Source organism: Chaetodon trifascialis, chromosome 21, assembly GCF_039877785.1.
Source record: "Chaetodon trifascialis isolate fChaTrf1 chromosome 21, fChaTrf1.hap1, whole genome shotgun sequence".
Lineage (NCBI taxonomy): Eukaryota > Metazoa > Chordata > Actinopteri > Chaetodontiformes > Chaetodontidae > Chaetodon > Chaetodon trifascialis.
The window spans coordinates 21,217,308-21,231,827 of record NC_092076.1 but is presented as its reverse complement, the minus strand read 5'-3'; the positions used below and the strand labels follow the sequence as shown (position 1 = coordinate 21,231,827).

Below are 14,520 nucleotides of genomic sequence, written 5' to 3'. Positions count from 1 at the left end.
TAAATATGGATTGGACAAATCCACCACTCAGTGTCTAATAACACAACTCATTTTTTTTTTTTTTCGGCTTTATTTTTGTACACAGATGAAATGTGGCCTTAATCTAACATGTCTGGAGCCTCTTAAGACATGCCCCTATACACGGTACAGCTTTCTGACTCCCACTTACAATCCCTCTTGTATGCAAATTATGTTTTTGTTCTTACTGAATTCCATTAGTAGACCAAAACCAACAATTACTTGATCCTACTAACATACAGTACCTGTCATACTGTATCTTATTCTTCTGTGCCATAGAGCACCACTGTTGTCCAAAAGCTATTAAAAACAAATCACTGAGCCACACTGTTGCACTGGGTGACATGTTCCTTCATTACCATGAACACACACTGTAATTTATTTTGACTCAATCCCACATATACGATCCTGCTGCAATACTCACTAGAGCAGCAAATGTGGAATAATCTGCTCCTGAAAATAGTCCACATCAAGGCCAGCTATTTTAAGAAACTACTGAGCCTTTTAAAAAAGGAAACTGTAATTTTTTTTATCATTTTTACTATTTTTTATTTTTATTTTTAAATCACTTTACTTTTTCAGAATGAACCAATGAGAGTGGCTAAGAAAAATTTGGGATGCAGGACAGTATATTGGTTTGGGCCCCCATAGCAGGTTAATCTTGCCATGGATTTGAGTGCCAAATTGTCCTTTCAGATCTAGTGTATAATCTCTGTGACAACATGAATGATTCAAATAAATCAAATGTTGGTGGCAAAATGTTTGTGGCAAAGTGTAAATGTACACAGAACATGCTTACATATTTGATAGAAAATTTGGTGTTTGTGTTTTCTTTAATCCATTGCTATTCCATGCACTTTAAAATTTTTAATTTTATGTTTTTCCTAAGGTTTTAAAAGTAATTTGCCAGTATTTGTGTATCGTAGAGAGAAGTTTCATAGCATAGTATTTCCATCCATCCATTCTCTATACCGCCTATCCCTTGCGGGGTTGCGGGGGGGCTGGAGCCTATCCCAGCTGTCAGCGGGCGAGAAGCGGGGTACACCCTGGACCGGTTGCCAGTCGATCGCAGGGCAACATATATACACAAACCACCAGTCACGCCCACACTCACACCAAAGAGCAATTTAAAGTCACCAATTAACCTAATGAGCATGTTTTTGGTCTGTGGGAGGAAGCCAGAGTACCCGGAGAGAACCCATGCATGCACAGGAAGAACATGCAAACTTCACACAGAAAGGCCCGACGCAGGGATTGAACCGGCGACCTTTTTGCTGTGAGGCACACACACTACCAGCTGCACCGCCGTGCTGCAGCATAGTATTTATAGTAAACTTCAGGGATATCAATCTCTGCCTTTTAGGAAGCACAAGTGAATTTGACTCAATTACACCTGCTTTGGTGTAAATGAAAATGACACAGGTGCAATGGAGAGGCAAAAGTAATGCAACCCCTAAAAAGTAAATGTTTTTGAATATGGTGGTCACAGACAATTGCTCTCTCCTTGTCCTTCCTGACTGATTCTTCTCAAGTTTTGAGTTCTGTTAGTGTCTTTGTAATTGCTGGTAGTATGAGGCAGTATCTGCAGCCCAGTCAGGTCGCACGGGTAGTCTAGCTCCTCCAGGATGGCACATCCGGTCACAAGAAGGTTTGCTGTGCTTCCCAGCACAGCCTCAAGAGCATAGAGGAGATACCAGGAAACCGGCAGTTACACAAGGAGAGTTGGCCAGGTCTGTAGAAGGGTGTCAACCCAGCAGCGGGACCAGTATCTGTTCCTTTGTGCGAGGAGGAGCAGGAGGAGCACTGCCGGAGCACTACAAAATGACCTCCAGCAAGCTACTGCTGTGCTTGTTTCTGACCAAACTGTCTCAGAAAGACTCCATGAGGGTGGCATAAAGGCCCGACATCCTCTAGTGGGACCTGTGCTCACAGCCCAGCACTGTGCAGCTCAACTCGCATTTGCCAGAGAACACCAGAATTGGCAGGTCTGCCATTGGCACTCAGCTCTCTTGACAGATGAGAGCAGATTCAGACTAAGCACATGTGATAGGCATCAAAGAGTCTGGAGACGCAGTGGTGAACGTTATGCTGCCTGTAACATCATCCAGCATGACTTTGGTGGTAGGTCAGTGATGCTCTGGGGAGGTGTATCCTTTGCACAGTTGCACAAACCTCCATGTTATAGTCAATGGTACCGTCACTGCTGTTAAAGTCCTCGGAGCTATTGTCAGACCTTACGCTGGTGCCGTGGGCCCTGGGTTCCTCCTGGTGCAGGACAATGCCCGGCCCCATGTGGCCAGAGTGTGTAGGCAGTTCCTGGATGATGAAGGCATTGATGCTACTGACTGTCCTTCACGTTCCCCTGACCAAATCCAATTGAGCACCAATGGGACGTTATGTAATGTGCATCCGATGCTGCCAAGTAGAGACTGTCCAGCTCACCAATGCCCAGGACACCATCCGTCAACTCATCAGGAGCATGCCCAGTCATTGTCAGGAGTGCATACAGGCAAGTGGGGCCATACACACTGCTGAGTCACATTAGGATTGACATTATGAGTTGCCATGATGAAATTCATGTAAGTTGGATCAGCCTTTTTACTTTGATTTGAGGTGTGGTTTTGAATCCTGCCCTCAGTGAGTTGATGATTTTGATTTCCATTGACTGTTGTTAAATCATTTTGTTCAAATTATACAATGTACATCAGATCAGAAATATTTTCAACTTGAATAATTCATTCATCATGATCCGATGTGTGATTTAAGTATTCCCTTAATTTTTTGGAGCGGTGTACGGGGTTGCGTATTTGTGCTGAGTTATACAAGAATCTTCGTGGTTGCCCACTATCAGTGAATGCATCACAGATTTATTTTGTTTTATTGTCTCTATTATCAAACACATATATCATATTTAATTGTTTATCCTCAAATCTCAATATATTTGCCTTGAAACCTGTCTGTTCTGTTCAATGATCCTAATTCCCAGTCACATAACAAGTTAACAATGTCACAGGGCTCTGGCTTTGGAAACATGACAGATGAGCTTACCTTGTTTCTCCCCTCTAAAGCTCTTTCCGTCATTCTTTTTTGAGTTAGAGCAGATGAGGTACTTAAACTCACATACTGGCAGGTGAAGAGGGGTGAGGGAAACTTGTAGGAATATTTGTGGAGTTGTTGAGACAACTTCTGTTGTGATTTGGCACTATACAAATAAAATTGAATTGGGGAGAGGGTACACTGGAATTGGCCAGTGTCGGGGTAGATTGTTGTTAAGGGAAGATGTGGGGCATAGACTTCTCAACTCATTAACTTCTGTGGGAGGTATTTGCCAAAGTGATTAATATATTTGTCACCAGAGCTGGCAGCCCCTGCCCTACCACTCAGCCTTTGCCTCCTTTTCCCTCTGAAGCTCCATTTCTTTGACAGCCCTGGTATAAAAATGCATCTTGGAGGGAACAGGGCCATTACGTTGAGACAAGAGGATGCTCTTATTGGTTGTTATTGGCTGTGATTGGCGATTCGACGGTGTCTCTCCCTACGCCTCTCTCCAGAGAGGCAAGAACAAGCAACTACAAAATGATGCTGAAATTAAAGTCAGCCTCTTCTGTTGTCACCTCTGAAGATCCAAACTCCCCTCGACACACTCACTCACATTGGTTTGGAAAAAATCCAACAGACTGAACAAACTGTACATAAATGTGTAGAAAATGATGCTGAAGACATGTAGAATATTTCAATTGATGTATTGATACAGCCATTTAAAAAATGAAGTCTTAATTTTTAACATTTTAATTAGCATAAACATTGTATGACCCCCCTCAAATTCATTCCTGTGCACGTGGTCTAAAAATATTTGATTCATTGGGTTTAACAGTTTCTCTTTGCTGACCAATAAAATTTTATGGATGAGACACACAATCTCATGGCCATTAAATGCAGTAATTTTGGTCATGCATCAACAATGAAATATTATAATATGTAAATACAGATTATATTTGTGATATAGTCAAACAGTGTGCAACAGATCTTAATTTAAAACAGGTATGAGGATGCAGCTTCGTCTCCTAAAAAATACATTACCCATGAGTTTTGCTAAATATACTTTATGATTCATTATTCAATTCAATTCAATTCAATTCAATTTTATTTGTATAGCGCCAAATCACAACAGAAGTTGTCTCAGGACACTTTCCATATTGAGCTGGTACAGACCAAGCTCTTTTATCTACAGAAAACCAACAATTCCCCCATGAGCAAGCACTTGGCGACAGTGGAAAGGAAAAACTTCCTTTTAACAGGCAGAAACCTCGGGCAGAACCAGACTCTGTGTTGGTGGCCATCTGCCTCGACCAGTTGGGTGAGAGAGGGAGAGCAAGAGAGGGAGAGTGAGACAGACACAGACAGACAGACAGAAATGCAGTCAGAGAGAGAGAGAGAGGGAGAGAGAGAGAGAGAGAGAGAGAGAGAGAGAGAGAGAGACAGAGACAGAGACAGAGACAGAGACAGAGAGACAGACATGCAATCACAGTAACAGTGACAGTGGATGTAATAACAGTAGTAGCAGTTGCAGTGGATGTCAGGCAGGGCCAAGGCAGGAGACGCAGCTGCAATCCACAATCCAGATTCAGCCACTGTGGAACCTGCAAGACGACAAAGCACAGAGACTCCGGGGAAGGAGCTAAGTTAGTAACACGCCGTGGTAGGACATGAAAGCGTGCAGATGGAGAGGAACAGAAGGACAGAGGAGCTCGGTGTATCTTTGGAGGTCCCCCGACAGTCTAATCCTATAGCAGCACAACTAGGGGCTGGTCCAGGACAAGCCTGAGCCAGTCCTAACTATAAGCTTTATCAAAAAGGAAAGTTTTAAGCCTACTCTTAAATGTAGAGACAGTGTCTGCCTCCCGGACAAAGACTGGAAGATGGTTCCACAGGAGAGGAGCTTGATAGCTAAATGCTCTGACTCCTGTTCTGCTTTTTGAGACTTTAGGAACCATAAGTAGACCTGCATTCAGGGAACACAGTGTTCGAGTGGGGCAATAAGGTACTATGAGCTCTTTAAGATAAGAAGGTGCCTGGTCATTTATGGCTTTGTAAGTAAGGAGGAGAATTTTAAACTCTATTCTAAATTTTACAGGGAGCCAGTGCAGAGTGGCTAGTATTGGAGAAATATGATCTCTCTTCCTGGTTTTTGTCACGTGCTGCAGCGTTCTGGAGCAACTGAAGAATATTCAGCAACGAATTTGGGCAGCCTGATAGTAAAGAATTGCAATAATCCAGCCTGGAAGTTACGAATGCATGGACTAGTTTTTCTGCATCATTTTGAGACAAAATATGCCTGATTTTTGCAATATTACGTAGGTGAAAAAAGGCTGTCCTTGAAATTTGTTTTACATGGAAGTGAGAGGACATGTCTTGGTCAAAGATAACTCCCAGATTCTTTACAGTGGTGCTGGAGGCCAGCGCAATGCCATCCATAACTGCTATGTCATCAGAAAGTGACTTTCTAAGATGTTTAGGGCCTACTACTATAACTTCAGTTTTGTCTGAGTTTAGCATCTGAAAATTGTACGTCATCCAGGTCTTTATGTCATGAAAACATGCTTGTAGTCTAGTTAACTGACTGGTTTCTTCCGGCTTCATTGATAAATATAGCTGGGTATCACCTGCATAGCAATGAAAATTTATTGAGTGCTTCCTGATAATCTTACTTAAAGGAAGCATATATAAGGTGAATAGAATTGGTCCAAGCACAGAACCCTGCGGAACTCCATAGCTGACTTTAGTGAGCACAGAGGAGTCGTCATTAACGCGTACAAACTGAGAGCGATCTGACAAGTAGGATTTAAACCAGCTTAGCGCAGTTCCCTTAATGCCAATGAAGTGTTCCAGTGTCTGCAATAGGATGCCATGGTCATTGATGTCAAATGCAGCACTAAGATCCAATAAGACTAGTACAGAGACAAATCATTTATCAGATGCAATTAGAAGGTCATTTGTAACTTTAACCAGTGCTGTCTCTGTGCTATGATGTACTCTAAATCCTGACTGGAAATCCTCAAATAAACTATTATTGTTTAGAAAGTCGCACAGCTGATTGGCAACTGCTTTCTCAAGAGTTTTTGAGAGAAAAGGAAGGTTGGATTTCGGTCTATAGTTGGCTAAAACCCCTGGATCAAGAGTAGGCTTTTTCAGTAGCGGTTTTATCACAGCTACTTTGAAGGACTGTGGTACGTAGCCTGTTGATAAAGACAGATTGATCATGTCTAATACTGAAGAGTCAATTAGAGGTAATACTTCTTTAAACAGCTTAGTCGGGATTGGATCTAAAATACAGGTTGATGATTTTGATGATGAAATTATTGAAATTAGTTGGTGAAGGTCGACAGGAGTAAAACAGTCTAAAACTGCGACAGACTGAGTAACAATTTCTACGGTTTCTGTGTTTGAAGACAAAACAGTACCTGTTGACGGCAGGAGCCGATGAATTCTGTCTCTAATAGTTAGAATTTTATCATTAAAGAAGCTCATGAAGTCATTACTGTTCAGAGCTAAAGGAATACATGGTTCAACAGAATTATGGCTCTCTGTCAGCCTGGCTACAGTGCTGAAGAGAAACCTGGGATTGTTCTTATTTTCCTCTATTAGTGAAGAGTAATAGGCTGCCCTAGCACTGCAGATGGCTTTTTTGTATGTTTTGAACTTGCCACGCGAAACGAAATTCTTCCAAATTGGTGGAACGCCATTTCCTTTCTATTTTCCATGAAGTTTGCTTTAATTTGCGAGTTTGAGGAGTATACCATGGAGCTAACCTCCTCTGTTTAATTATCTTCTTTTTTAGGGGAGCAACAGAGTCAAGTGTCATACGCAATGAACCTGTAGCACGATCAACCAGGTAGTCAATCTGGGAGGGACTAACGTTAGCATAGGAATCCTTTGTTGTATTGAAACATAGCATTGAATTAAATACTGATGGGATCATATCCTTAAATTTAGCTACAGCACTATCAGACAGGAGTCTGGTATAAGAATTTTTGCCTACTGGCTGGTAGTCTGGCAATATGAATTCAAAAGTTATTAAATGATGGTCTGATAAAAGAGGATTCTGTGAGGAGACGATTAAGTTTTCGATTTCAATGCCATATGTCAGAACAAGGTCAAGGGTGTGGTTAAAACAGTGAGTCGGTTCATGTACATTCTGATGGAAGCCGGCTCAGTCTAATACTGAAATAAATGCAGTGCTAAGGCTGTCTTTATCAACGTCGACATGTACATTAAAGTCACCTACAATAATTACTTTATCTGCTTTAAGGACTAAGCCTGATAGAAACTCCGAGAACTCAGCTATGAATTCGGAGTAAGGACCAGGAGAGCGGTATACTATAACAAAAAAAACTGGCTGCACTGTTTTCCATTTTTCATGAGAAAGAGTGAGAACAAGGCTTTCAAATGAGTTATAGTCGAGTTTAGGTTTAGGGTTGATCAAAAGGCTTGAGTCAAAAATGGCTGCAACTCCACCTCCTCTGCCGCTGCCTCGAGGAATGTGAGTATTAATATGGCTCGGAGGAGTAGCTTCATTTCACAATGAAGCTTCAGCTCACAAACTCTTCAGGACACAGCCAGGTTTCAGTCAGACAAAATAAATCAATATTATGGTCTGATATTAACTCATTTACTAGAACAGCAGATCTGAGCAGATCTGTGTTTGTGATCAACTCGGCTCAGCTGGAGCCTGTTTGAGACAAAGAGACACTTCGTATCCAACAGTAAGTGTCATTTGTCATTACCATTCAGTCATATGTAAGACTGAAAAGGTAGCAAGTATTGTATTTACATAATTCCCATTTTTCCAACCTGGACTGTTGAGTAATTCATTTACAAACAGAATATCAATAAATGGAGATACATATGGGCTGCACAGTGGTGCAGCAGGTAGTGCGCGTGCCTCACAGCAAGAAGGTCGCAGGTTCAATTCCCGGGTCGGGCCTTTCTGTGTGAAGTTTGCATGTTCTTCCCGTGCATGCGTGGGTTCTCTCTGGGCACTGCGGGCATGGCCACACACTCTCCCAGCTGAGCTATAGGGGCGCCCTGCAAGCCAAACAGACTTGACTGTGGTTCAATAAACAGTAAACTACAGTTGTAAAACTGTGAAGCAGGAAAGAAGAAAACAGCTCCTTTTGCCAGTTCACCTGATAGTTGCTTATTTCAGTGTTTGATGTCTGAAAAATTAACTGATCAATTGTGTCATGTGATGAACATGCAAGTATGCTGCTTACTATGATCAGCAGGGCAGCGCTATAGTCATCTACTGCATCTGCAATAGAAATGTGTCAAAAATCAATCTAAATACAAATGAACAGTCAATTGAGATGATGCACAGTGCACGGTGGAGAAACAATCAAGGTTACAGCAAAGCAAATCTTCAGTACTTAATTTGTGATCCAATAATTATCTCAAAAAAATCTTGCCTTCATTTGAATCTGCACTGTGACACACAATAATTAGCATGCACTCTAGTCTTACATAATAGTAGTCTAATTCAACTGTTGAAGTGACTTACATAGACCGTAAAATGTTGACACAAGACTATCGTAAAGCTTCATGAATTCACTGGCAAAATGCAGGTGTTAACACACGTTAACTTAGTATAAATTAAAATGTGCTCCTTGTGTTGTTTGATTAATCGGCAATCATCTTTGAAAATTTAGCTGCTAAATTCTTCTCGCATGATGTGCACATGCTGTAATCATCAATGCAAACAAAAGAAAACATCGCTTACAGTAGCTACATACTTTGCACCAATTTAGAAATCAAATAAAATTGCTACTCACCAAATAATTAGTAAGATGGGGATGGATCAGGAAAGGCGAGTATCTAGCTTCACACGTGCCGCTCAGGTGATGCATTTCCCAGAATGCAAAAAATACTGCATGATATTGTTAGTTAAGATACATTAGCAGTAAAGTGCTGTAATTTAAGAATACATTACAGTTCTGTTAAAAAACAGTAAATGGGCTGCAATTTAACAGATTTTCATTAGTATTAACAGTAAAGCACTGTATTTTTAAAAAAGACCTTAATACTTTTGAAATCCTGCTGTAAATTTACAGCAATCATTTATTCCCAGAATTAGGACTGGGGATAATGCTATGATAGCATGGCCAACTACTCTCCAGGCTGATGAAGTGCTTCCACTATTTCTCAACAACATTTGTCATTTGACTCAGTCATAGTACTCTCTCGAGGGGTACTGCTGCCACAGCTCAATGCACTTTTCCTCTCTCTCTCACTTCAGCATCCCTCCTCGTCCTCGGCATGGTTACCTGACTGCACCCTGGAGAGAGCACCTGATTCATATATGCTCAGGAACATGTTGTGGGAGATGTCAAACTAGGTGTGTCAAGACAAAAAAATTCTGACATGCTCGTCTTTTTGTCAGGGTGTCATGGGGGGTCCTAGATGTTGCACAACATGTCATTTAGCTGGCCATGACACTGGTAATTGGTCAGCTATCACAAAATCATCTCAAAATAGGGCTAGATTTGTGTAGTTTGATCTGTGCATTACACAGCCTGCCCTTTTCCCTCTTGCCTGCAATTCAGGTGTCGCTGTTGAAGATTTTTAATCAGAAATTCAATACTAGATTTTTTCCAAAGAAGAGATAAGAACAATTTTAGAAACACTATTAAGATTTGTACAGCTCAATGCTGTATACACTGCTGTTATTCTAATTGATTTTGATCCTGTGTGTATGGTGTAATTTATGATATTGTTTCACAAGAAAATCCTCCAGTTTCCTCCAAAGTAAATTTATCTTATTGCTGTGATGATTTGTTTTTAGTGAATACTAAATCTGATAATGATGTTGCAGCTATTTTGATGTCATTACGTTGACGGTGTATATAATAACTCTTCTTTTGCTTTTTAATTTTGTTTTACTTTTAACTCTGAAAAGGAAAGTAATTATCACTTTTTGTATTTCTTAACACTGTATAGAAGCAAATTCACCTTCCCCAATGAAGATAAATGTCTTATTTATAATGACTTGCTTGTTCTCTCTTTTTTAGTAAATAAAAGAAAAACTAGAGGGATGAGTACAGATGGACAGCAACCAAACAAAAGAACGAAGACACAGAAGGACACTAAAAAAAGATCAACCAAAACAAAACAGAGACATCAGGAATGAAAGGGATCTGAAAGGATGGATAGAGGATTGTTGAGGGCCTGCTCTGAGGCAAGGGTCCGAACCATTGAGTCTGTAGTCAAGGGGCAGAGGAGCCTGCCGGCTCTGACCCCTGACAAGCAAGCCTTACTGAATGGAAGAGACCAATTACACAGGTTGCCATAAACATTTTATTTTTGTAAACTTTTTTAAGCTTATGATTTCCAAAAGGAGAAAACACAAAAGTATGTATACACATATTACATATTATATGTGTGTAATGTAGTAAGTATGTTGAGGAAAAAAAAGAAACATTTTGGAAAAAATGTTATGTGTCTTTGCAATTTGCACACCTTATCCCCCTCTGGATGGATAAGGGGTGTTGGAGAGGCTGAGGACTTTTTCTGTTTTTTTCTGTGTGTGTCTTTGATTGTTTGTGTGATCAGGTATTTATCACGTTGTGGGGACAAAAATCTGTTTACACAGTCACATTGTGGGGACTGACCTCCCTTATGGGGACAAAATGCAGGTCCCCTTAATGTAAATCATTAAATTTTAGGGTGCAGACTGAGGATAGGGTTACGGGTTAGGTAAGGTTAGATTAGGTACAGGGTTAGGAACAGGCAAATAGTGGTTATGGTTAGGTTTAGGGTAAGGCTCCAGGAAATGAATGTAAGTCTATGTAATGTCCCCACAAATGATATAAACACAACGTGTGTGTGTGTGTGTGTGTGTGTGTGTGTGTGTGTGTGTGTGTGTGTGTGTGTGTGTGTGTGTGTGTGTGTGTGTGTGTGTGTGTGCGTGCTCGCGCTGTGTGTGTGTGTGGTGGTGGTGGGGGGGGCTAGTTGGTGCAGCAAACATGTTGATTGTTCTTGTAATATGGAATCAAACAGTAAAAAACATTTTTTGAGCCTGTCTTCCACTCATGGACTGCAGTAGTGTAGTTGTTACTTTAGCTCATTTTGTGAAGTGGTCTGCAATTTGTAGATTCCAAAAATAAACATATGAATAAATAAGTATCCCTGCATCGTTCGGAGATAAGAAAGGATGGAAGTGACATGATTTGATGAGTGCATAGGCTCAGCTGAAGACCACAGTGAGAGCACAGAGGTCATGTCTGCGGAATGCCTAGCAGCCCCTGACACCAAACATGTCATTGTTATGTTGTGGTTTGAGATGGCTGCGCTGTGTAGTAAAACGCTTTTGTACATTGTGTTGGGTAGACTATGCAGGTAGTCTGAGGGATTGCAAAAATTAGAAATATGGAAGTTGTCTGCTTTAAAGCATCAAGCATCCATCTTTCAGAGGAGGGAAGTTGAAAAAAGGGTCACAAGAGTCTCTTTAAACTTTTCTATTTATATGGATCTCTACTTTAATGACTTCCTTCTACATTTAAACGTTGTATTAATAACATGCTGTCAGGCATGGTCAGACATGGTCAATTGTAGCTATTTACGAATGTTGAACATTTCTAAATAAATATAGATATCTCAATTTGTGATTCTGCAACTCTTGGACATGTTTTGCCTTTGATTTTCAACTTTCATGCAGGATTCAATGCACTGTTGATGTATGATGAGGTTTCTACTTCTATGACGTTTTATTCTGTTGACATTCATTTGGTTTTGTTTCCCTTCAGTTCAGCTACTGAATGTAAAACTTTTTAGGTCGATGTTGTTTTCTACATAATCAAAAAAAAAACATACAGTACTCTGTAAATTATATACATGTGTAAATGATATAGCAAAAATGTTTCTGATAATATGCTGGACTTCGTCTGCTAACCCAGATAGTATATAATGCCATGGCCAAATAAAGAGCGAGACAAGAAAAAAAGTGAAGCATTTACAAGGAACACCAGTGCCCTGCAGCCAGTGAGGAGTCAGTGGGAGAAATAGAAATGTGTAATCATTTCAGGATCAGTGAAAATGTTTCTCAGCCAGGCTTTTCAAATTTGATTAAAACAAGGAAATGGGGAATAGCCTGTCCTGTGTGAGAGACAAGGGCGGATAAGAAAGAATTTTTTTTTTCTTTTTTTTTTAAAATATTGAGTTTTCTCCAAGTTTTTGCTCTTTGTCTTTTCTTTCTCTTTGTCATTCTCTGCTGTTGGCAAGTGCTATGTGTAGGGCGAGGAAGGGGAGGAGGAGGAAAAAGGGGGCCACAGGCCAGATGGGATACAGATGAGGTACATGAGGTGGATGAAATAAAGGAAACTTCCAGTAGCATATGATGATCCCAACATTACATCGGGAAGAAAACATGTTTAAATTTCCATCTCTCTGTTGATGAGCTTCTTTATAATTCATTCTATTAATTATTGTAGTTTCTCATGCATCTTTTTGTCTTTAAACAGCAAGTTACTGCAGCTTACCAGGAGACTCTAAATACCTTAAAAGCATCTTTACATATTTATGTTGATCTATGGCTGTGAATATGGTAGCCTTCATGACACTTTAATTTTTTAACCAATGAAATATTTCCATTCTTAGTTGAGTTTTTGACATATCATATATTTTGATTTATCCTTTCCTTGACTGCCTGGATGTCCTTTTCAGGCGACAAATTGCTTACTGTAACTGCCTTTACAGTTGTTATTCTGATATTGAAGTCTTTTATGTTGTGTTTCCATTATTTCAGTCCACCTTCCATAGAGCACAGAGTGGAATGGTAAAAGTGGAGTGACCTGAGGTCCTCTAGGGTTAATGAATGACATTCCGGAGGCATTGTTGATCTAAGGCTGAGGGCAAGGAGTACCTGCCTCAAATTTAGAAAACATAATACACACGGGGAATGTTCAATCCTCTCCTCCTCTTCCTCGTCCGGCTCTTTTTCTTTCTCATCCAGGTCACCTTCCCCAATGAGCAAGGACTCCCTTTTCTGGTGTTTCATTGAAATGGACTTTGCTTCCACGTGAAAGGATCCAGTGATACCTCTCTAAGTCATTCAAAGTGCACGTGGCACAGTGGACAGGACAGTGGGCTCATACAGTATATGGCCATTCCCTGGATGTGTGTGTGTGTGTGTGTGTGTGTGTGTGTGTGTGTGTGTGTGTGTGTGTGTGTGTGTGTGTGTGTGTGTGTGTGTGTGTCATCCAGAACTGAACTGACTTTTGAAAACTGAAACACCTGTCCTCCTATATGTAACTGGGATAAGAAAAAAAGGCTGGAACTTTATGTAAAATAAATAAATAAATAAAAATAAAAAAAACCTTTATGAAAAACAACTAACGATGTCAATCACAGAGATCCAGGTATCCTTAAATCTCTGCTTTGTTCTTCTCATTATGAAGTTTTTGTTCTTTCCACTGTTGGTGTAAGAAATTTGTCCTATTTACATGTACTGTAAGTGCTGTCCATCCATTACTGGCTGGAAAGATGAAAAAAAGATGTGAAGCAGCTTACATTCTAGCTCTGGTATTCTTTATGGCTGATTACTGTAACCCTGAGACACCTTTCTGTTCAAGTTAGCATGCCCTCCTGTACCTTAGTCCTTCCAGACATCCCTGCTTTTAGGTAAAAAGTATCCATACCACAGCAAGGCCCCAAATCTTTTCACCTGTTCTACAGTACAAAATATACTATGTGAAAAATCCTTGAGCTTCCTACCTAAACCTATATGAGTCTTCTACAAAACAATTTTTCTTTACAATGTGTATACCTCAGATGTAAGCCCTAAAGCAGCTACTTTTCTCTGAAATCACCTGGCAACTAGACCTCATTCAGCCTCACCCCCCACCACCCCCACCCCCCAAAAGCCAAAACCACACCTACCTCCCCTTGGTAACCTGCTAACCTCCACCATAAAGGCCACAGTATACTTTCTGCAGACAGATTTTGGCAGGTTTGCTCAAACTTAAGAACAAGTACAAATTCTTTCCACACCAGCCCTGATTGTGCATTTAACCTCTAATGTTTGTATTAAATCCTATATGAAGTGAAGGTCCAAACTTTTGTTTTGGTTAAGATTTAGCTATGAGTTCACTTTCAGTCCATGTTATCCACAACATATAGGATTGAAAAGATGTCTTTTATTTATTTGACTTAAGATTGTTGAGAGAGCAGTGAGCGTAAATGTAAGTCTTGTACACCATGCATGTATCTAACTTTACCCACAGAATCATCAAATGAAGAAAGTAGAAACCAGTGAGAAGAGACAGACACAGAGAAAGCTCACATATGCTTAACTTGGCTTGAAAATGTTGTGGGCAGCTACAGATGGCAACAATTCAGTTTAAATTAATGAACTGGATGTGGGATATTGTCATAATGTAAATGCAACTGTGACCTGGTCCTTAGTCCATGTAATCCCTGAGTCTCCTATGTGACTTTCTCACCATAGTCATC

General features: G+C 40.4%; 1 protein-coding gene across 1 annotated transcript in view; it reads left to right on the top strand.

Annotated features, from left to right (window-relative positions):
- rbfox3a (RNA binding fox-1 homolog 3a) overlaps window positions 1-10,167 on the top strand; it is a 340,376-nt gene extending 330,209 nt beyond the window's left edge. Inside the window, exon 12 of the mRNA XM_070990201.1 lies at window positions 10,083-10,167. Coding sequence (XP_070846302.1) covers window positions 10,083-10,085 — 3 coding nt within the window. The 3' untranslated portion in view covers window positions 10,086-10,167. The remainder of the gene's footprint in view (window positions 1-10,082) is intronic.
- Window positions 10,168-14,520: the final 4,353 nt, after the last annotated feature.